The 23,013-nt window shown below is 45.7% G+C and overlaps 1 protein-coding gene across 1 annotated transcript in view; it reads right to left on the bottom strand.

Moving 5' to 3' along the window:
• Positions 1-23,013, bottom strand: part of LOC129551056 (voltage-dependent R-type calcium channel subunit alpha-1E) — a 328,009-nt gene that overhangs the window by 10,411 nt on the left and 294,585 nt on the right. The window contains 8 exon segments of the mRNA XM_088844921.1: positions 4,605-4,770; positions 5,586-5,677; positions 11,252-11,317; positions 14,888-15,013; positions 15,737-15,820; positions 19,720-19,830; positions 20,784-20,948; positions 21,997-22,198. Coding sequence (XP_088701047.1) covers positions 4,605-4,770; positions 5,586-5,677; positions 11,252-11,317; positions 14,888-15,013; positions 15,737-15,820; positions 19,720-19,830; positions 20,784-20,948; positions 21,997-22,198 — 1,012 coding nt within the window.

Consider the following 23,013-nt stretch of genomic DNA (forward strand, 5'->3'; position numbering starts at 1 on the left):
CTACTGTGTTCCAGACAGAGCTCCAGGTGTCAGGGGTGGGAGGTAAGAAAGTTGGGGTCTGAGATAGATTTCCATGACTACCACATTCCTTAAAGCACAGCAGGTGTTCACTAGACGCTGTTACTTGAATATTCTTAAAGACATTTAGAATTCAGCAGAGACTACTGGAAACATACAAATGTGACAGATTTTAAATATATATATATATTTGGCTGCATCGACTCTTAGTTGCAACATGCAGGCTCTTTGTTGCCATCCTCCAGCATCTCCCTAGTTATAGCAAGTGGGCTTAGTTGCCCTGAAGCATGCAGGATTTCAGTTCCCCAACCAGGGATCAAATCCATCTCCGCTGCACTGGAAGGCAGATTCTTAGCACTGGACCCCAAGGAAGTTCCTACAGACTGTTTTGAGAGCCGTGAAAAAAACACACACAACAGGGACACAAAAGTGTATAGGTTTGAATTTCACATAATTTTCATGTCAGGACATACCATCATATCATTCCTCTTTTAAGTTTCTCTCTGAACTACTGAAGAAGGTAAAAATCATTGTGAGCTCACAGGCCATACAAAAACAACTGGCAAACTGGATTTAGCCTGTGGTCCATGACTCGCTAGGCTCTCATCTAGATTAGGCAGGAGGCAACAGGAACCACTAAAGAGGCTGAACTAGGAGAAAAAGAAGAGCTATGTGCATTCAGACTGCATTGGGAGCAGGGTGGATGGTTGCTGGCAGTCCAGGCAGAGACTTGTGAGGTGCTCCTGGGCCAGGCCAGTGGCATGACAGCAGCCTGGATACAGAGATCACTAGATGCTATTACTTGAATATTCTTAAAGACATTTAGTATTCAGGAGGTGGACTCAACAGGCCTCGGCCACAGTGAACAGCAGCACCCAGCACTACTTCTGGTTTCCCAGGGACAGACCCCTTGCCTGGTCCCAGTTAATACAGTTTAGTGGGACACTACCATGACCTAGGCCTCAACCAGCCACTGAATCTTGTCCCTGGGGCTACAGTGCTGGTGATCCAACTAAGGCCAGGAAAATGGCATCGACTCTTCTGAGCAAGAGGACTTGTTTTTCCTCATTGGCCTTGAATATGTCAGGATTGAGGGCCAGAGCTGCTGCCGCTGTTGCCATCTTGGAACCACGGTCGGGGGTTGTTGGAGGAAAGAGCTCGTGTGGAGAAGCTCGTGTGGGGAAGAGACCCATCAACAGAGAAGGAAACCTGGTCCTGGGGATGATGTCATCTGAGCCCAAGACCTAGCTCGCTTAAGCCTGTTCTGCCCAACTCTTCATTTATATAAGCCGATAAAATCCCTTTCTGTTCATGTCAGAGGCAGCTGGACTTTCTGTCACTTGCAAGGGAAAGAATCTTGCCTGACAGAAATGAATCGCCTGTGGGGGGTGAGCAAATGGAGCCTCTGCTGCTGATTCCCAGGTGAAGCGGCTGTGGGTGGGAGTGCCCAGCAGACAGGATACTCAGGATCAAGAGAAAGTCTGCAGCCAGGGCCTGCTGGGAGTCTCCTCTGCAATACAGAGATGGCTGGTTGCATCCTAATAACTGGTCTCCTCCCTTCCTTCCTTCTCCATTCCACTGCCTAGAATGGAAGCGGATCCCTGGAATCTAGTTGTCTTCTTACCACAAAGCTGAGGGACACTCAGTGGAGGTGAGGAAGCAGAAAGAGGGAAAGAGTCTGGGGTACCAGACACTCTGTGAAGTCAACATAACCAGCCCGCACTGCCTTCCTCCAGGCTTCACTGACATGCCAGGAAAATAAACAACATCCCCCCGGGTAAAACCACTGTTATTTGAGGAGTTCCGTTTCAAGTAGCTGAATCTAATCATAACATGGACTCTTCCTTCTGTCACTGTGCCTGGAGCCACAGTGAAACTTATTTAATCACTGTCCAGGTTATAGAGGGTTTTCCATATACAACTGGCCTGCCAATGCAGGAAATGGAGGAGACACGGGTTCTATCCCTGGGTCAGGAAGATCCCCTTGGAGGAAGAAATGGCAACTCACTCCAGTATTCTTGCCTGGAAAATTCCACGGACAGAGGAGCCTGGTGGGCTGTAGTCCATGGGGTTGCAAAAGAGTTGAACATGACTGTGTGGCAGTGCACAGCACCATTATCCCTTGGCATCAGCTGAGAACTAGTTCCGGGACCTTCCCGGATATCAAAATCTGTAAATGCTCAAGTCCCTTATGTAAGATGGTAAAGTACCAGGAATTCCCCTGTGGTCCAGTGGTTAGGACTTGATGCTTTCAGTGTGGGGGCCTGGGTTTGATCCCTGGTCCAGAACTAAGATTTCACAAGCCATGCACAGTGTGGCCAAAAACAAAGGTGTAGTATTTGCACATAACCTATGCACAGCCTTCTGTACACTTTAAATCATCTCTAAATTGCTTATGATTCCTAACACAATGTAAATGCAACGTACATTTACACTGTACACATTCCTAACACAATGTAAATGCAATGGACATTTGCTGGTACGTGGCAAATTCAACTTTTGGATTTTGGAACTTTCTGGAGTTTTTTTTTTTAAACATTTTCAGTCTGAGGTTGGTTGAACTCATGGAGGCAGAACCTGCAGATAGGACCAACTGTATCCACGCATTTTCTTTAACACTCCTTTCCAGATTCTATTATTAATGCTAGCAAAAACTATCTATTTGTATTATTATTGCTTTACATTTGCATAGTCTTTTATAGCACTGTGTATATATTCACACCTATCATATGTTTTAATGCTTGTTCTAACCTTTTGTGAGGCAGGTTTAATTACCATCAGCCCTTCAAGGACACAAGCACTTCCTATACACATTTATATTCTTTAGCTCCAAGCACACAGCCGGGTACATCCCAGCGCATCGGTAAATCTTTCCAGAGTGGTTGGTTTGTCTTGAGGAAGCTGTGTGACTTGCCCAAGGTCATGGAGTCAGTGTAAGGCTGAGATTTGCAAGCCTATCATCTCATACTGAATATAGCCTCTGTAAAAATAACATTAACGTGAATTATGCAGTAGCCTCTAACTCAAAATTCTAAAAGTACTTTATAGTCTTTAATTAATTTTCCAGTTATATCTTTGGTTTCTTTTAAAATATTTATTATTAAACACTTAAATGATGGAAGATAAAATGGAGATGTCTGCATGGCCCTCTCTATGCTCCCCTTCCCGCATGATGGGCACTAATACTCCTGTATGACTGTCTCCTTTCAAATCTAGGTGACAGAGAGACTGAAGGGCTTCACCCCAGTGCCTAGCTCAATGTGAGCCTTTTAATGGCCACTCAGTAAAAATGAGCTGAATACAGGCATGGATAAACGAAAACTAACTTATATCATCATTCTAAATTTCCTTGCAGTGATTTTCATTATACTTTCCTATTTATAAATAAGATGATGTTTTTTGTTCTTTTTTTCATTAAGAAACCTTGCACATCCACATGCATCAGTTCACTGTACAGATAATAGTCTTATCACCAAGTACTTTTTCTTTCTATTTTACAGAAGCTACAAAAGTGAAGGTGCCTTGGCTAAAGCTAGAAAGCAACATGACCAATGTGGGCTCCCCAAGGCTCCGATTAGTTCATCCCCTGCTACATCCACCTGCCTGACACCCTTACTAGTCTGTCTGTTGGCCTCTTCACACCTGACAGCTGGACATGTGCCAAGTCCCTTCTGGGTCACTTGAAAGAGGTAGAAATGCCTGGACACCAGACAATTCACTTTGGGATGCCCAGCCATGAAGCTGGCCACTTTTAAATGGCAGCACTTTAGTTTGAGACATTTTTTTGTTCAGCTGGTGGCATTAGCAGGGGAGCTGAGCTGAGGGACATCAGGATGGCCAGAAACACAGCACTAACCCTTTGAGTGACCTGGTAGCACCTTGCCCGTTATTCTATCACCACTTATCTGATGGTGCAGGGTAGAGATTTCTGGAAGCCAAGTCTCTTTGGCTTTCTCCCAAAAAGAGAATTCAGAAGGCACCTGGGGCTTCTCACCATTTTATAGATGGGTGTGCTTCATACATTACTCAATATTTACCAATGCTAGAACAGACATATCCTTTCAAATCTATCAAGTTGGCCAAGTGCCATCAAACGTAGCAACCTAAGAAAGAACCACATCCATTCCATTGTACATTGTCATCACCCTGCTTCGATTAATGCTATCCCCTTAGAGTTTCATGGCACGTTTTCTCAAAGGGTCCAAAGGTCTCCAAAAGAGAGATGAGATTCTCAGCCCTGCTTGTAAGATAAAACACCGGAGATACAGAAGAGAAAGATTTACTCTGGGTCACCACCAATTCAAGGTGACATTTAATACTGTATTTGCTGAACCCCATCAACTCCCCTCAACACCTCTCCTCACGCAGTCCTACCCTAGAAGGAGCAGAGACGTTTCGCAGCCAACAAAAGCCACCCACCCGGGCGTCCAACAAGCACCTTGGCCTCCAAGAGCTCTCTTGAGGAGGACCTTTTCTCAACATGGGCTGGAGCGTGTGACTGAAGGTACACAGAAGGAAACCTGTCATCTATTCATCAGACGGGTGGGCTGGACCCCCTCCTGAGCTGACAGCACACTGTTGCTCACCAGGAAGGAGCAGAAGAAGATGAAGGAGACGAAGTACACGTAGGCCAGGTCGGTGCCACAGCGCTCGCTCTCGCTCTGCCCCGACGGCGCAGTGGTGTCGGGCTCACAGCCCTTCTCCCCGAGACACGACAGCATTATCTCCTGCCAGGCCTCACCCGTGGCACTCCTGAACCCAAAGACAACTCGGTTAGTAATAGCAGTTCTGCACGGCCTGTCCTTTCCTTGGCCATCTTCCCGATTCCTGCATCCCTTCTTCCCTCCCTAGGTTCCTTTTGTTACCTGTTAGCCTCTGTCTACAGTGAAGGCAATGGCACCCCACTCCAGTGCTCTTGCCTAGAAAATCCCATGGATGGAGGAGCCTGGTAGGCTGCAATCCATGGGGTCCCTAAGAGTCGGACACGACTGAGTGAGTTCACTTTCACTTTTCACTTTCATGCATTGGAGAAGGAAATGGCAACCCACTCCAGTGTTCTTGCCTGGAGAATCCCAGGGATGGGGCACCTGGTGGGCTTCCGTCTATGGGGTTGCACAGATTCAGACACGACTGAAGTGACTTAGCAGCAGCAGCAGCCTCTGCCTATGCTCTCCATCCTGTGATGGAGAGTACCGGGGAGGGCTCCTGGGGCTCTGCAACCTCACACACTGCTTCTCTGTCTTCTGTTGACAGTGGCAGAGAGGGCTGTGGGACTCCAAGACTCCATGTAAACCTGGCCATCTATGGTTTCAGCCTTTTAATGGACTCTGTCCTCTTTAAGGACAGAGGAGGTGCTCAAGTTGCCATTTGTAAACTGACTACTGAGTCAAAGATTCAGAGGAAACTTCCTCAAGTCAGCAGGGCGGTTTTCTGGAGGCCCCGCCACCATCCCACCCCCATCTATCCTCACAGGAGCAGAGCAGGCAGACAAAGGGGAACAGGCAGGAAAGGCAGGTGACTGCCTCTCTCAGGAGCGCTCCGGCCACCGCAGGGACGGACCCAGGTACCTGAAAAGCAGCATGAGGGACCCAAAGAAACTCCGGAAGTTGTTGTGCCGGTTGATGTGACTCTCCTCATCTAACTTTATGTTTCCAAAGACCTGGATGAGAAAACAGCAGAAAGCCCTGAGCCATCAGTGAGCAGTGGGACCTGCAGGGGTCAGTGGTGCCATGGTAAAGAACCCGTCTGCCAATTCAGGAGACGCAAGAGACGTGGGTTCGATCCCTGGGTCGGGAACATCCTGTGCAGGAAGAAATGGCAAACCCACTCCAATATTCTTGCCTGGGAAATGCCATGGACAGAGGAGCCTGGCAGGCTACAGTCCATGGGGAAGCAAAGAGTCTGACCCAACCAAGCACATACTGGCAGGGGCAGTAGCTTCACCTACATGGCTCCTCCTGATGGCCTATCCCTGAGGCAGACAACTCAAAACCCAGGAAGGCTGGCAGACCCCACGTTCTTGGCCTGGTATGTGTGAAGAGTTATATTCTCCTGGGAAGCAAAGAGGAGGAATGCTTGCACAGACCATAGAAGGCAAGATCTCTGGAAGTCTTTCTGCTTAGATGTAGTTCCTCCCACACCTGATTTGGTCTTTTAATTTCTATGATACCTATTCACCATGGCATTCAAGCCGTCTGTCAACAAGATTACCCCATGATAGGCGTGCAGGGAATGCGTTACCTCCCCTCTCTTCCTGTCTCAGCTGGTAATGATGAGAGCATATGCATTTGTAGAAGATGCGGTTTATTCTCTGTAAAAAAGAAATAGGCAGATGCTGCTCTGAAATTTGCAAGCAGTGTAAGTCAGAGGGGGGCATCCCTATCTTCCTGGGATGTGCTCCCATCCAGAGAGTCACACCTTGGAAGTGTGATACATCTATAACCCAGGCCCATCAGATGAAGAAAGTCTGGAAAACTGGATACTTGGAAAAGGAAAAAGAAAACAGGTTTGGGCAGATCTGGCTACAGAGTGAGTTTTCTAATCTGCTGTTGCTCATTGAGCTTAGAATGCGGTTACTGCTTTGAGGAGCCATGTTGGATGAAATAGATATCTTTATGTGGAGTTACTCTTATGATTTAAAGCTAAATAATAATCTTTGGTCTGTAAAAGGTGGTAAATATTTACTTCTGTTTTATTGCCTGTATCTTTTAACTTGATTCATTGTGTCCAACTGTTTTCCTTTATTGCTGTGATTTTGTGTTTTACTTATTAGAAAGGGTTTCCCTATCCTAAAGGAATAAAAGTATTCTTCTATTAAAAAAAAAAGAATGCAGTTACTGTGCAAATTCATGTGGAAATAAGAGGCACACACAAGACCTCTGGCCACAGAGAACAAGGATGAACTCCTAGACACAGTGCCGCCTGGAGCCAAGGTATATCCCACATCTCTTTAGATGGGAAGTGAAGTAATGTTAAAGTCGCTCAGTTGTGTCTGACTCTTTGTGACCCCATGGACTTATATAGCCCATGGAATTCTCCAGGCCAGAATACTGGAATAAGTAGCCCTTCCCTTCTCCAAGGGATCTTCCCAACCCAGGGATTGAACCCAGGTTTCCCATATTGCAGGAAGATTCTTTACCAGCTGAGCCACAAGGGAAGCCCAAGAATACTGGAGTGTGTAGCCTATGCCTTCTCCAAAGGATCTTCCTGATCCAGGAATCTAACTGGGGTCTCCTGCACTGCAGGTGGATTCTTCACCAGCTGAGCTAGCTATCAGGGAAGCCCTCTCTAGATGGGAAGGGCATCCTTACACATGTACTGTCCTCCCCAGTCATGATTCCGATCTCAGGATTGGAAAGTCAATGTTTGTGCGACTGAAGGCTTACAGGTCACTTTTCCAGCCTTTTGAGATAATCTTCAGCCTGTATTTAACAAGCTTCAGTTTATCTAATATGTGCTAAATGGAATACACTTTCCTCCTAACAGTGTCTGGAATGTGCAATTGAGGAACAGTCTCTGCTATTTTGCTCAAATAACTCCCACTGACACCTGCTTGGGGAATTTGTTCTCATCGCTAATTTTCAAAACTTAAATACTACTTCTCTCTCAGGGAGAATGGAGGTGGCAAGTTAGGTGGCACTGGGGAAGGAGGGAAGAAGGGAGATATAAGGCTGAGGGCCCCCAATCAGACAAATAGCAGCACTGAAAAAAAATCCCAGCCAAACAATCAAACCTAATTCTGGACGCCCCAGGAGGAAACAGTCGCATATTCTTGTCTCCTTCTGTCTTTCTTTTCATCCTCCTAATTCAAAATCCACGACTTATCCCCTGATTCTCACATGCACAACTTGGTGTTTTTTCTCCCTATGACTCTCCTGAAGACTTCATTAGTTGTCCTCGCTACAATTTTCTCAAACACCTTACCAATCATGAACTGGCCAGAGGGTACACTGTTATTTTATAAAAGTTAAGTGTGTAATAGTCAAGGAGCTATTGTTAAGCTGAAAGTGCGTATTTATTACAAAGGTGGCCTTTAAACTTTTTCACCTCTGTTAAAGCTTTTCACTTAGGCCTTGTCATTAACCCAAATCTCCTATATCAAAAGGAAAGGCTATGGAAGAGAAAGAAGGTTCGCTGAGACGCATCTGAACATTTAATGAAATTATATGCTTAACTCTTGTTTTCACTGGGGATTGGGGTTTCCCAGGTGGCACAGTGGCAAAGAATCCACCTGCCAACGCAGGAGATACAGGAGACAAGGTTTCGATCCCTGGATCAGGACAATCCCCTGGAGCAGGAAACGGAAACTTGCCCCAGGATTCTTGCCTGGAAGATTTCATAAACAGAGAAGCTTGATGGGCTACAGTCCATGGGGTCACAAAGAGTCAGCCGTGCCTGAGCAACTGAGCACATACATACAAAATTTTAGAACTAGAAGGGATCCATAAAGCTGTCTCTCCAACTCCTCTGTGGCACTGGTGATGATGTTAAGTCCAAGAGAGGTTCAGTGATCTAAGTTTGCACAGCTGGTCAGTGGGTGGAGCAAAGGTCTAAAAGCCACACCTCCCAACTACTAGCAGTCCCAGGGTTCTTTCTCAAACCCAGCAACTTACTTCTTCTTTTCACCCTCAGAGTTGTCTGCAAAGTTCTCTTCTTCCAAGAAGCCCTTGAGAATTCAGAATAACAGTACTTCTCAAAGATATATCCTGTTGCTATCTCTGTCTTTCCAATGCTTCTCTACTCTCCTTTTGCTTTTCTGTTGGTATGGATCCCCCTGCTTTGTTATGGCTACACGAGAAACAACCTTTCTAGTAACAAGCTAGGTGTCTGCTTTTTTTTTAGGTGTCTTCTTCATTCATGGTGTGGGGTCTCAATCAGGGGCCATGATGAAGACAGCCAGCTAAAGGTACATCAAAATGGGGATGCCATTTGTGTCTCGGTAGAATGGGAACAGTGCTTTTGTTTTTTGGAAATAAGTCTACGGGCAATAAATTATTACACATTATGGCTACTGTAAATATCACAATGTCAGAACTGAAGAACTTTCCACTTCCCACTGAAGAGTATAAGAAATACTTGTGTTTCCTTGTTGGTGGGAGGAGAGACAGAACAGAGAAGGTGCAGACATGGGCTGCGGAGCAGACAGAGCTGAGATTTAAACTCAGCTCTCCCACTTACTACCTAAGATCTGGAGTGTGTTCCAAGTTACTTAACCACGCTAAGCAACAATGCAAACAATGAAACCCATCTGTAAACATTTTCACATCATTCCTGAATACTTTAGTTATGCATCTTGTGAGTCCTGTATTTATGTGTGTGTATAATATATACATTTTAGAAGGGAGAGAGAGAGGAAGAGAGAGAGGAAGGGAGAGGCAGGAGTAGGTAAGAGCATACATTCAGCCCAGCGACTGAAACACTTAGGAATTCAAGTGATAGTGAACAGTATTCATCATTATCAGAAGTATCACGGACAGGTGTTTGAAATGGTGTTATTCTAGTTTATTTTGCTTGAAGATGAAAAGGGATAAGAACTATTTTGAAAGTGTTAGTTGCTCAGTCCTGTCCAACTCTGCAACACCACGGACTGGGGGCCTCCAGGCTCCTCTATCCATGGAATCCTCCAGGCAGGAATACCAGAGTGGGTTGCCATTCCCTTCTCCAGGGGATCTTCCCCGTTAAGTGTGGACCAGAAAACAAACAAACAAACAACCTAATTTAATCAAGTTTCATTTGGCTATTCAAGAACATTTAAATTCTAGAATCAAATGCTTCAGAGTTAGAAAGGACTTAATAGAAGTCAGTAAGACAAGCTTCAGCTTCAGCTGGGATTCAGCTTGCAACACACCCCTGACATCATCATTAAAGCTCTACCGAAATATTCTCCGTGAAGAACTCATTACTTTTCATCCAAGTTTCACATTTTCTGACACCTGACATTCTATTGTATTTTTGGAGAACAAACTCTCCAGTAATGGGATTAAAAGATGAACAAAATTGGGAAATGCAGGCAAGAGAGAGGAGCAAAAAGATGACATTTCAGATAAGCTCTAGAAAGGGCTGCCGACATGGCAAGTCTGGGGGATGTGAGCAGTGGCTCCAGGTGGCAGCCACCACTGAGAAGGCAGCTGGCCGTCCAAAGGCAGCCAGACTGCCTGACTGCAGGAGACGGCCACGTGGCTGAGGTCTTACACCGGGGTGTAGCCTCCATATCTCCAAGTCAGAAAGTCGGCCTCTCGGAGCCCAGTAGAGCCTGTGTTCCCAACCAGACAGGTGCTGGGATGTGCTGCAGAGTGTTTATGGTAGGTGTTCACCCACCACAAATGACCACTGCCTTTTGAAAGATCTTTTGGCCCCTTCTGCTCAGTGGGCCCCTGGTTACCTACGTGAGTACCCACGGTGGGACCGTCATGCACGTCTCAATCTCAAAAGCAGAAAGGACGTGCTAACCCAGGAGAACCATCCAGTGGGCTGCATGGTCCTTTGAGAGGCCTCAGCTGGAATGTGGCCCATGGGTTTCCCAAGGACTGGGCACACTGCCAGGGATTCTGAGTTGTTCCCAATCTCAGCTGTTTGGGGTGTAACTCACATACATTTTGTGTCTATGTCTATAGGAGAGCAACCACCTGATCTTCTAGGTCTGGCTCAAATATGGGAGGCTCCTGAGATATGGACCCTCAGGAGCCTCACCCTCTCCTTAGTTTCCGGGGGCGCCCTCTGGCCAAGAACAACGGCATTATCTTCAGGAGAGTCCAGCTGCTTGTGAGGAGGCACCGGGGCCTGACAACCACAGACGAAACCCCGGGATCAGACCACCCTGACCACCTGGGCAGCCTGAGTGGGGAACCGCACATGTGAATTCCCAAGGTCATACTGCAACAAGATATCAGAGTGAAGCTCTGGGCAAGAGGCTTCCCTGGTGGCTTAGTGGTAAAGAAAGTGCCTGCAATGAAGGAGATCCAGGTTCAATCCCCGGGTCGGAAAGATCCCCTGGAGAAGGAAATGGCAAACTACTTCAGTATTCTTGTCTGGAGAATCCCATGGACAGAGCAGCCCGGAGGGCTACAGTCCTTGGGGTTGCAAAGAGTCAGACACGACTGAGCTACTAACACTTCAACCTCTGGGTAAGAAGGGGTTCTTTAAAACACCTTCAATCCTGCAGGCTCAGGCTGGAAAGTCAGAGACAACATGGGCAATAGCTGTTCCCCATCAGGCTCCCAAGGCACCCACTCACCTGCATCCCAATGATGGCGTAGATGAAGAAAAGCATGGCGATCAGAAGGCAGACATAGGGAAGGGCCTGGAAGGAAGCAGAGATACGACCATGAATTTAAAGGCAGGCAGCTCTGGGGTCAACAAACTGCACCCCAGGCAGTGCAGGAACTCTCGCCTTGAGACTGACTTAAACACAGGGCAGTGGCTCTCTGATCCCCTGGGATGTTCTGTTTTGGAGTTCCATGTTTTTGCAGATGTCCACGTCGTCTGATAGGTTGGCCCCAGAGAGGTTCGTAATTTCCTTCCCCACCAAGAATATTCTCAGACCCAGAAAAGCGTGTGGCCTGGTCTCTGAGGGAGAGCTGGGAAAATTCCTGGGTCTGGGCTTCATCCCACTCCATATGCAGAATATTAATAACCTGGGCAATTATGATGCCAATTACACAGCAAGCATCCAGCTCTGACTCCCAAATCCCCGTATTACCCTTCCCACTCCTTCACTCAACAAGAGGCTCCGAATGGAGCATCTGGAAACAGGATGAATCGGCTGGGGTCTCAGTCATTGGTCAGTTCCTAGAAGGCGCCTTCAAGCTCTGATGAAGCATCTTTTTCCAATGTGTAAGCCTGCTGACCTTTCAGTCTGTTTTGTGCAAAATTCCAAAAAGCCTTTCAAAGTGTGAGTGACCACAAAACCCTGCTGGGAAGCCACGTGGCACAAAATTCCATCTTGTGCAAGCTACCTGCCCCTTGGGGGTGACAACACTTTAAAGGTGGTGGTGAAGGGGTGAGTGAAGGAAAAGGAAGGCAGGGAGCTGCCCCTGGTGGCTGGGGGAGGGTGAAGACATAGGGCAGTTTGGTTTGGGGGTCAGGGAAGGCACTACAATTCTAGGGGATCTTGGTGCTGACAATGGAAGCCCCTTGTTTTCACCACCCAGGAAGCCTCCCTGGCAGTTGGTACAACTCCGAGTCTTCATTCTCTCAAGTGCGTACAGCACGACTCCCAGGAGGACAATTGAAGGCTTTCAGACTGCATGAGCCAGACAGAGCTTCTCAACGGTGCTAACTAAATGAAGAGCCCTGGGAGACTTTTTACAATTTGAATAAAGAATAAACATGAAAATGAAATTGAGAGTTGGTGGGAGAACCCATTCTCTGATGGAGTGCTTATTCTCAAGGTCTGTGAGGAGTGGCTACGTCCCCCACGGGCATGTGAAGACACCCTCTGCTGAAAGGAGAGAGCAGGGAGGCAGGTTTCTGGCCTCTTCCCATCACCTTCTATGTCGTGCTTCCTGCCTTTACTCTGCCTTCCGCACTCCATCATCTCTAGCCCCTGGTACCTCTCTCCCATCCTGATCTCTCTTCTTGCCATGGCATACATTCCAACACAAAATAAGGGAAAGAGGGTCTTCCTTGGTGATCCAGTGGTTAAGACTCCACGCTCCCAATGCAGGGGCATGGGTTTGACGCCTGGTCAGGGAACTAAGATCCCACATGTGGAGTGGCACAGCCAAAAAATTTTTTTCAGAAAGGATTGTAAAACACCCGGAGAAAGAGAAGACACGACACATTCACAGAATAAAGAATAACAACACACTTCCGGTCAGAAAATATGCAAACCGGAAGACAGGTGAGTGTCATCGTTAAACTATGAAAGAAAAAAATATAAGGAAGAGAGAGAAGCACTGCGTAGGAGACAGTGGTAGGAAATGAGGGGATGCTCAGGGTGAGGGAGGGGGAGGCAGAGACAGGTGCAATGCTGTCTACACTGTGTGACTCTCTGTCGTGTGTGTGCAGAGGCAGCCTTTGTTAAACCAGCTTCAAGAAAACAACTTCTACACTGTGTCCCAGAGCAGCTCCAAAAAGGAAACACCCATCCATATAGTGTCACTTGGAGACAGATACAACTGTCTCCACTCTTCTCTTTTCACTGGAATAAGCCAACCATTTGGCCATCAGTTTTTGACATGCTTTTCTGTGTCCTCAATAGTACACACTTTCACAGAGAATTGGTGATTGTGAGAATATGACAGGCTGACACATATTTCTTAAGAGACTAATAACTGTAACTTGTTGGGCAGGCCTCTACAAAGAGGTTTTAAGAGCATCTTGTGTTTCAAATTCTAAATCCAGCTCCACTCAAGACTCAAATGGTTAAATTCTTGCTAAGGGTTTTGATTTCTCCTCTGTCATTCAGTTTTGGAGAAACAGTTTTCATTGAGGTGAGGCCTCTGTGGGAATTATCACACCAAACAATTATGATGAGAATAACGATGTCAAGGTTGCTTGTGGGAACCTGACATCCTTACAACTGGTCTCACATTTCAGATGCACAGGAACTTGATGGAGAAGTAATTCAGTCATGATGGTGTGGGGTGAAGTCCCTTTCAAATAACAAAAAACCATGAATTCACTAACAAGCTCTCTTCAGTTCAGTTTGGAATAAAAATGTACAAATAATTGGACTCCCTGGTGGTCTGGTGGTTAAGAATCCACTTACCAACACAGGGTACATGGGTTCAAGCCCTGGTCCAGGAAGATTCCATATGCCTTGGAGCAACCAAGCCCGCGGACCAGAATTACTAAGCCTGAGCTCCAGAGCTTGAGGGCAGCAACTACTGAAGCCCATGTGTCTGGAGCCTGTGCTCGGCAACAAGGGAAGCCACTGTGATGAGAAGCCCAAGCACCACAATCAAAAATAGCCCCTTCTCTCTGCAACCAGAGAAAGCCCACATGCCGCAATGAAGACCCAGCACAGCCAAACATCAACTAATAAAATTAAAATGTATAAATAATTAAAGAAGGCAATTATTGAATTCATGATTTTTCATCTTTGAATCAATTTCATCAGATTTTAAAAATACATTTATTGAAAAACTCTATTTTATGAAGAATATAGTAAGTTTTTGAATAGCATCAATGCTCCCCAAACTTCAAAAACTAATTATATTTGCTACAGCATGCAAATATTTAAATATGGAAAATTTCTTTTACTGAAAGTCTCTGCCATTTACATGGATCTCAGGTTTCAGTTTTTAACTTGTTCATTACACATATACCTCTGTACAACTCCATGAGGTCATTCAAAAGATGCTCACCATATTAATCTTGCCCAGATGTCCTATTCATTTGGATGCAGATGTGGCCATTAGCATGCCATATATTCAGTGGTTCAGGAATTACATACTAATGATGACATATGTGGGAATGGTATGAATCATCTTGCTATAAAACACAACTCAAGGAGTCCTTTGAAAAACTGTTGGGTGAAATAAAGCCGTGGACGAACCTCTGAAAATGCAGAGGATATGTGACTACAAGTGGCTGGCTCTGTCCATGGATAAGATTGCTCCGGGCATTCTGGAATACTTGGGAGGGAACACACCTCATAAGACAAGCCCCCTGCCTCAGTGAACAGAGATGATAACTGAGTTTCAAAGTTGGGATGCTTTCTAGAACGAGATCCTAACCAATCAGTCTTAAGCTAACCACCTCTTGGCCGAGTTGTATTATAGCTGAGGACTGCTGTGTTTATCTGATGCTTCTGACAAATGCCCATTCCCAAAGGCGAGGGGACCTGCGGAAGAATGCTGTGTTCTGTCTGATGTGACAGGGGCCCCTCAACCCTCAGAGAGGAGGAACTGGCAAGGCCTTTTACCTTAAAGGACTGCACAAAGGTCCAGAGTAAAATGCGGATGGTGTAGCCCTGACGCAGCAGCTTGATGAGGCGGGCCGCTCGGAAGAGCTTCAGAAAGCTCATGTTGAAGCCGCTAGTGTTCACCAGCTGGTGGACCAGAAGGAAACATATCATTAGTGACATGCGGGTCATTTAGAAAAGTTAAGCACTAGCATTTGTGCATTTATCCCTCATTCAGATCATAAAATAGAACACGAATGGCGTCTTTCATTTTTAACCCTGTCTCCAGCTGGTGGGCCAGAGAGGACCATATCTCTGAACCTCTCCAGGCCCACCCTCTACTCCCAGGCAGGAAGGTACAGAAGTTCCTCAGATGGGTGCCCTGAACACAGTTGGCAAAACTGGCTTCCCCAGTCTTCTCTGAGTGGTCCTAAATCTGGACGTGGGTGTCAGAGAGCAGACCTCACAATCCCTCTAGAACATGATGGTTTTGTGATGAGCTCTCCACATTTTGTTTGGGATGAACCATCTCAGGGAACCACTTCAGGACTAACAACTGGCACAGGGCAAAGATCCTGTGCCCTCAGGATTCTTGGTATCTCCTGAAGAATCTAGCAGAACACTGTGACATGGCCTCTCCTGGGCCCTCTATCCTACTCACCTATTTGAGTCGTGCAAATGGGACCAACCCTTCCATGAGATCCAGTGCCCTCCAATGGTCCCATTTGCTGGGGAAAGCTCGGGACCGAGGAAGTGAATAGGGGGCTGCACATTGGGTTTGAGGAGTTAAAAGTGGACTGAATGTGCTGAGGATTGTTTTAATGCTACTCCAGGGCCGAGCTTAAAGAGAAAGATCGATGAGCTATTTACCTTGCTGTCCGTCAGAATAATTTCTGTGATACTGCCAATCACAGTGATAAAGTCAAAGATGTTCCAGGTGTCTCGGAAATAGTTCTGCAAAGTGAATTCGGCCATGAGCATTAGGGGGAGAAAAAAGAAAAGAAAACAAGGGGGGAAAATGAAGAAAAAATATCTTTCATGATATAACTCTTTCACTTGGAATTAAAGCTTTTCAATTGCAAGACAAGTTCATTTTAACTTTGGTTTTAGTTTCCTATTTCTAACCAAAAATGTGGTTTCTCCTTCACTAATTTGAGAATTTCTCATTTGGGAAGCAGTTTCATCACTATTTGAAGACCTTGTTTTTGAAACTGTCACTAAAAAGCTATATAAAGAACACGTAAGATTTTTTAATGTAATACTATATAAAAATATGCAAGAAAGTGATTTTGTAGCCTAGAACATGTTGACCTCCAAGAAAAGAAAGATCATCATTGTCACCTACAAGACAATAAAATGATTTATAGTATTAGTCTAAGGTTTTCTATAACTACAACTTTTAAATTATTTAAATAGTATAATGGGACCCTATAAATACACCATTCTGACTTTCAACTAACAATAAAAGTCACAGAGATGTCCTAAGTGCCTAAAGATCAAAGATGCGCCAAAAACTTCTTCTTAACTTCACTGAACCTTTTCAAACCAACTTCTGATTGGCAATAGGATGAACAAAATCATCTTTCCCATCTTTCTCAGCTCTGTTACATCTTTCGAGGAGGTGTGAATAAATAAAATATAAGGAAGCAGTAATGAGAAGAGAAGGTTAAAGGAGACGAAGGAGTGAAGGACCTGGAAAATGCACCAACCAGAAAACGTTCAGCTCTGGAACGTTAGAGAAAAGTGGACTCTGCTCTCATCTCCAAGGCTCAGGTGAACACAGAGCTTGGGCTATATTCCTTGAAAGAGAATACCTGGGTCTCCAAAACATTACCCACTTGCCCGTGGGTGGCAGCTCCTGTAAGTGACCCTTGAGACTGCACAACTATACCCTCTCCCACCCCCGTGGCTGGCATTCAAGAATCCTTACTATACACGCCAGATTCTGTGCCAGACCCTTCCTCAGCATTCTTTCAGTTCGTTTACTCCTCCCATGGATGCTCTAAGTAGGTAGTGATAAATACTTCACAAATTACTGAGTGGTAGGGCTGGCATGAAGAGTGGGGAGGGAGACGTGATAGGGAGAAATGGTGTGGGGAGAGAGAAGGTACATTTATGAGCGCCTACTCAGGACCAGAGGTCTTAGGTGTATTCCCTGATTGGACACACACACAGTATCTATGGCTGTACATGGCAGTTCTTGTTATCCTCCTTTAATGCACCAGAAAACTGAGGCTTGGAAAGGTCTGTCTGATTCAAAAGTCACAGGCACCTGCCAGGCATGTAGATAAACCAGACATCCAGCCTCACAAATTCACCGCTGTTAAGGGTGCCTACTCCTTCAGGACTGGGGCCAAGTTGAGTCAAGTTCCTCACATCTCAGGGCTCTCCTATTCCCAACCTGGGGTGAGCTTCCTAATTCTTAGATGTGAGTGAGCAAAAGTCGCTCAGTCATGTCTGATTCTTTGCAACCCTAAGGACTGTAGCCTGCCAGGCTCCTCTGGCCATGGAATTCTCCAGGTAAGAATACTGGAGTGGATTGCCATTTCCTTCTACAGGGGATCTTCCCAATCCAGGGACTGAACATGGGTCTCCCACGTTGCATTCTTAGATAGTCCCCATATATGAGCAAGAATACAAATCTAAGTCTCGGGGGACAGAAGCCCTGGATTCCAGTAGAGGAGGCTTTACAATACAGCATGGTAAAGCGCAGAGGAGTATACTATAGACTAGGAGATTATGAAGGACAAAGTGTGGGCTTCCGAAGCCAGACAGACCAGGATCTGAACACAGGCTCTGCCTCTTAGTAAACTTATGTGAAGTCCTGAATCTTGTTGAGGCCCAGCTCATCCATATAAGAAGAAAACCATAATGTTCAATCTAATAGAGTTCTTATGAAGGTAAAATGAATAATATGTAAAGCTTTTTTCCCTGGTGGCTCAGATGGTAAAGAATCCGCTTGCAATGCAGGAGACCTGAGTTCAATCTCTGGGTCAGGAAGATCCTCTGGAGAAGGAAATGGCTATCTACTCTAGTTTTCTTGCTTGGAGAATCCCATGGATAGAGGAGCCTGGCAGGCTACAGTTCATGGGGTCACAAAGAGTCGAACATGACTGAGCGACTAACACTTTCACTTTTCTTTTTCCAGACAACCAATGTATTTTAATTCTCTCCCTTTCTTTCTTCTTCTTCCTTCCTTTTTTATTCCCATTCCACTATCTAATTCTACTGCCTTTTAGTCTGTAACCTTCAAAAAGCAACATAATTTTTCTGAACTTCAATTTCCTCATTGAAAATAACAACAACAAGGATAGTTTCTGCCATGCCTGTTTCAGAGTCATTGCGAAGATCTGACAAAACAGTATATATTAGGGAATTCTGAAAACCTATAGTACCATATCAATGAAAAGACTTATTTGGGGCTAGTGGTGCCTTTTATAGTGTTCAGAATGCTTCTAGACCTTGAATGAAAATATGCGGGTGAGGGTGGGAAGGAGGCAGGCTGTGGGGCTGAATCACCTAGTTAAGCTTATAAGTAGGTATTCAGTATTCCCTATAATTTGACACGTAATTGGGGGCTTAAGCACAGACAATATCAATCCAACATGTAAGTAATCAAGATGCGGAGGAAAACTTTTCCTGTTGTTGTATAAGCTTTCCCCACCCCTTGCTTCCCCTGCCCAGGGCTAGACTGTATTATAAAGGCATCTTTATGGCTGGTAGTTTACTTTTTGATTTCTCTAAGACTCAAAAGGGAGTCCAACAACCAACAATACAGCCACCTGCCATGGGCTCCCTTCAACTCTCCTCCCTACACCATCAAATAAATGACTTTGCAAAGAACCACTAGGAAGCCAGAAGCAACCCCCACTATCAACACTCACAACCAGCAAGTTGAGGTCAGAGTCCCTGCTCGAGCTGCCACCAGTCAAACCCACATTCAGATAATAAGCTAAGTTTCTCTTCTTACAGGGAACACCATATACACATATAATTTGAAATGGTAGCTCACACACAAAATAAGTGTGAAACAGCTGTCAGGTGGGTTTATCTGTATCCCACTGATCTTACTTAAACACTGAGCAAGGGTGGGGAGTGGGGTGGCAGAGAGAAATGTTTTGTTTATAGGACACTGAAGCAAAGGGCTAGGTTTGCTTGCTTGATGGCAGATGTGAGAATATGCCAAAACTATAATTAGCAGTTGAAGAAAAGTAAAAGGAAGACTCATGCCAGAAATACTCATCCCAATGCTCCCAAACCTATTCCAGAACGCCCACCTCTCTCTCTCTCTCTCACATACAGACACTTTAACGGTCACTAGTCTTTGTAAGCTTTAGTACTAAACATTTATTTTTGTTGGCAAAAGTTACTCTTCACTTAACTAAAGGGAGGAGGACAATTAGGTATTAGTAAAATCTATTATTTTCTATGTTGGAGGCTAAGAGGGATAGATATCTTCCCATTTGAGTTATAAGAGTTTAAACCTTCCATCAGTAAATAAGCACTCGGGTTTACTAGTCCAGTCCTTGCTTGGCTCCTCCTCAACAGGTAAATCTTACTAAGTTCCAGTAAGACCCAATGATGGTGGCCCCTTGACCACTGATAGAATTTGAGAGGAACAGAGCTGAGGTCTCTATGAGGGCTCTGGTTCCCTTTGCCTTTTCTCCTAACACCCTCACACAGCATCTTCTATGACCATTTATTGAGCAGTCCAAACAAACTTACAGTTAGGTAGGTGGGTGGGTGAACCATTTCTGGAATAGCAGTGACCACCCCTCCCTTCCAGCAGAGGCTGGGAATGAAGCCAAAGAGAAGGGAAGACAAGCATGGCCAGGATAAATCCCATGACATACCAAGAAGCCAAATGCGATGATCTTCAGGACACACTCCAGGGAAAACACCATGGTGAAGGCGATATTTAGGTACTTCAGGGCCAGCTCATAGGTACAGGGAGCAGAGTAGTACTGCCAGGAAGAGAAAACAGGAAAGGTGAGAGCCATATCCATGCCACAGAGGTTGGCCATCTGGCATCCCTGCCCTAGGGGGACATTCTGGTGCATGATGTAGAAGGAAAGATGGTCACCTAGGGCTAGAGAGAAGTACACATCCTATGTAGCAAAACAAAACAGAGAAGAACACAAATCTTATTAGCAAAATGGCCAGTCTTACTAAAACTGAAGGAGAGAAGGGCAGAAACATTTCCTAACTACTTTACCATTTAGTATTAAATAACATCAAACCTCTTCTGACTCTTAGAACCCCACAATCACCCACATATGACATTTCCACCCTCATCTGCATCTGACTGCCATCACCAACCTTTGTTTTCAGAGTTCCATGACTACTGCTATGTATTTCACTGTATTTTACCCCAAGGACCTAGAGGTTGGGTTGCTGATGGAGACAAGATCAAAGAGAGATTCCACGATGGAAAGGTAGGTAAGGAGGCAAGTTTTTTTTTTTTTTCTTTTTTTGGCCATGGTGCATAGTTTGTGGCATACCAGTTCCCTGAGGAGGGATTGAACCTGTGCCCCCTGCAATAGAAGTGAGGCGTCCGAACCACTGGACTGCCAGAGAGTTCCCAATCTTGAATTTTTTAAAATGTTTTTTTATTGTGGCAAAAGTCACATCATACAAAGCACACTATTTTAGTCATATTTAACTGTAAAGTTCAGTGGCACTAAGTACATTCACACTGTTGTACAAATCTCACCATTACCCACCTTCCAAATTTTTCACCTTCCTAAACAGAAACTCTGTTCCCATTAAACACCAAGTCCCCATTCGTCCTCCCTACCTCCCCCTCACCCTCCTGGAGGGTTTTCTCAGTGTCTTGGGCACACACACAAGTGCCCTGTGAGGGGGCAGTCGTCGAGGCTCAGCTCGCCCCAGCACCTCCCAGCCACCACCCTCTCACCTTCATCATCAGCACGACGGTGTTCAGGGCGATCATGGCCATGATGGTGTACTCAAAGGATGGAGACACCACGAAGTGCCAGACACGGTACTGGAAGGTGTGCCTGTTCTGGGGCATGTAGCGGGTGAGCGGTTTGGCACTGATGGCGAAGTCTATGCACGCCCTCTGCGGGAGGGTCACACTGGTTAGCCAGGCTCAGATCCCCCAAACCTCGCACCCTGGGGGGCTCTCTGTTAGATGCTTAGGAGAAGAGGACAGTGTAGGAGAAGGGGCTAGGGCTGGACAAGCAGAGGTGAAAGTACAAAAGAAATTATCTGGACAAAGCTACAGGTGGGATGTCACACAGTAAGGACTTAATACTGTCATACAGTAAGTCCCATTCTTAATGTTTTCATTGATAGTAGTGGTCTCTTACACAGCACATGGCTGAGATGACTAGGCAGGACGCCGTACCTGGTGCCTGCAGTGAGAAGTAAAAATCTATCTCCCTGTGCATTCCCACAGTACTTTCTTTGCATTTGTCTTATAGACTCTTAACGATTTCTAGTGCAGTTCCAGGATAAACACAATGAACTCGACAATGTGCTAGAACCACACTTGTTACTACAAAAGCAGTAATAAGTAAGACTTGTTCCCTACCCTTACAGCAAATATATACCATTGAGGGACACTGCCAGGGAAGCAGATGGCCTAATGTTATAATGTTAGCACACATCTTTCACCCCAAACCTCTAGACTACGTGCTGTGTAAGGACTGCATCTTAAACAGATCCCTTCCAGGTCACTGGGCCTCATGAAAATGTAAGTGTTAGTTGCTCAGTCATGTCTCTTTGCAACCCCATGAACTACAGCCCACCAGGCTCCTCTGTCCATGGGATTCTCCAGGCAAGAATACTGGAGTGGGTTGCCACGCCCTCCTCCAGGGGATCTTCCCAACCCAGGGATTGAACTCAGGTCTCCCCCATTGTAGGCAGATTCTTTACCATCTGAGCCACCAGGGAAGCCCATTCCTGTGCCCTATTCTTGGGCTTTAAAAACAGCAAATGCTCCAAAGACGTTTATTTGATGACCAACTAAAGCGTATCCCCCCAATTCCCTTTAATCCATAAGCGGGTGGAGAGCATCCTGTCCTTCTGTCTTCCTCCTAGAGCTGCTGGTCTGACAGTCCTTTCTGGAGCCCCCGCTGCCCCACGCTCCAGACTCCCCGCTTCACCTCGTTTTTCTCCAGGCTGCACTCTTCCATCATCTTGTCCCCTTGCTCCTGGAAGGTGATGATGATGAGAGCCACAAAGATGTTGACAAAGAAGAAAGGGAAGACCACAAAGTAGACCACGTAAAAGATGGACATTTCCATCCGGTTGCTGCGGCTCGGGCCTCGGTCTTCCTCTGTCACATCGACCGAGTGCTGCAAGACTCTGGGGACAGAAAGAGGAGGCAGGCATGGTGGAGGTGGTCTCGGCAGTTGCTCTGACTCGGCTTCATTAGCTGATATGCCCCCTATTATATTATATATATATATATGCTCTTAAAGATTTTTTTTTTTTGGATGTGGACTATTTTTAAAGTCTTCACTGACTTCGTTACAAGACTGGTTCTGTTTTATGTTTTGGTTTTTTGGCCACTACACTTGTGGGTTCTTAATTCCCCAACCAGGGACTGAGCCCACTCATGCTGCATTGGAAGGAAAAGTCTTAACCACTGGATCGCCAGGGAAGCCCCCTGCATTTTCTTATTTGAGTCTTTAAACTTCATGGATCCTCCATGAATTTGGGGCTCCACAACCAAGTTGGTGGAGATCTGGTGACCCTCAAGCCACTGCTATTTCTAGCCCCTGTGACGTCATGGATCCACTCCTAAGCACCAGAGTGACATTAATTTTATAGTTGAGGTTGTTATAGCAAGACTCTGCAATTCCCCTTTGGCATTTTGCTGCCAACAGAGTATGCTGCCACCAAAAAGTGGTGTCTTGGTAATTGCCAAGTCTCTGAAAAAACTCAGCCTGCAGCTATGTGCTAAGTCACTTCAGTCATGTTTGACTCTTTGCAACCCTATGGACTGTAGCCTGCCAGGCTCCTTTGTCCATGGGATTCTCCAGGCAAGAATACTGGAGTGGGTTGCCATTTCCTTCTCCAGGAGATCTTCCTGACCCAGGGATTGAACTAGCATCTCTTACATCTCCTGTATTGGCAGGTGGGTTCTTTACCATTAGCGTCATGAGCAGCTTAAAAAA

Source organism: Moschus berezovskii, chromosome 17 (assembly GCF_049115385.1).
Source record: "Moschus berezovskii isolate FMDL1 chromosome 17, NW_MosBer_1.0, whole genome shotgun sequence".
NCBI lineage: Eukaryota > Metazoa > Chordata > Mammalia > Artiodactyla > Moschidae > Moschus > Moschus berezovskii.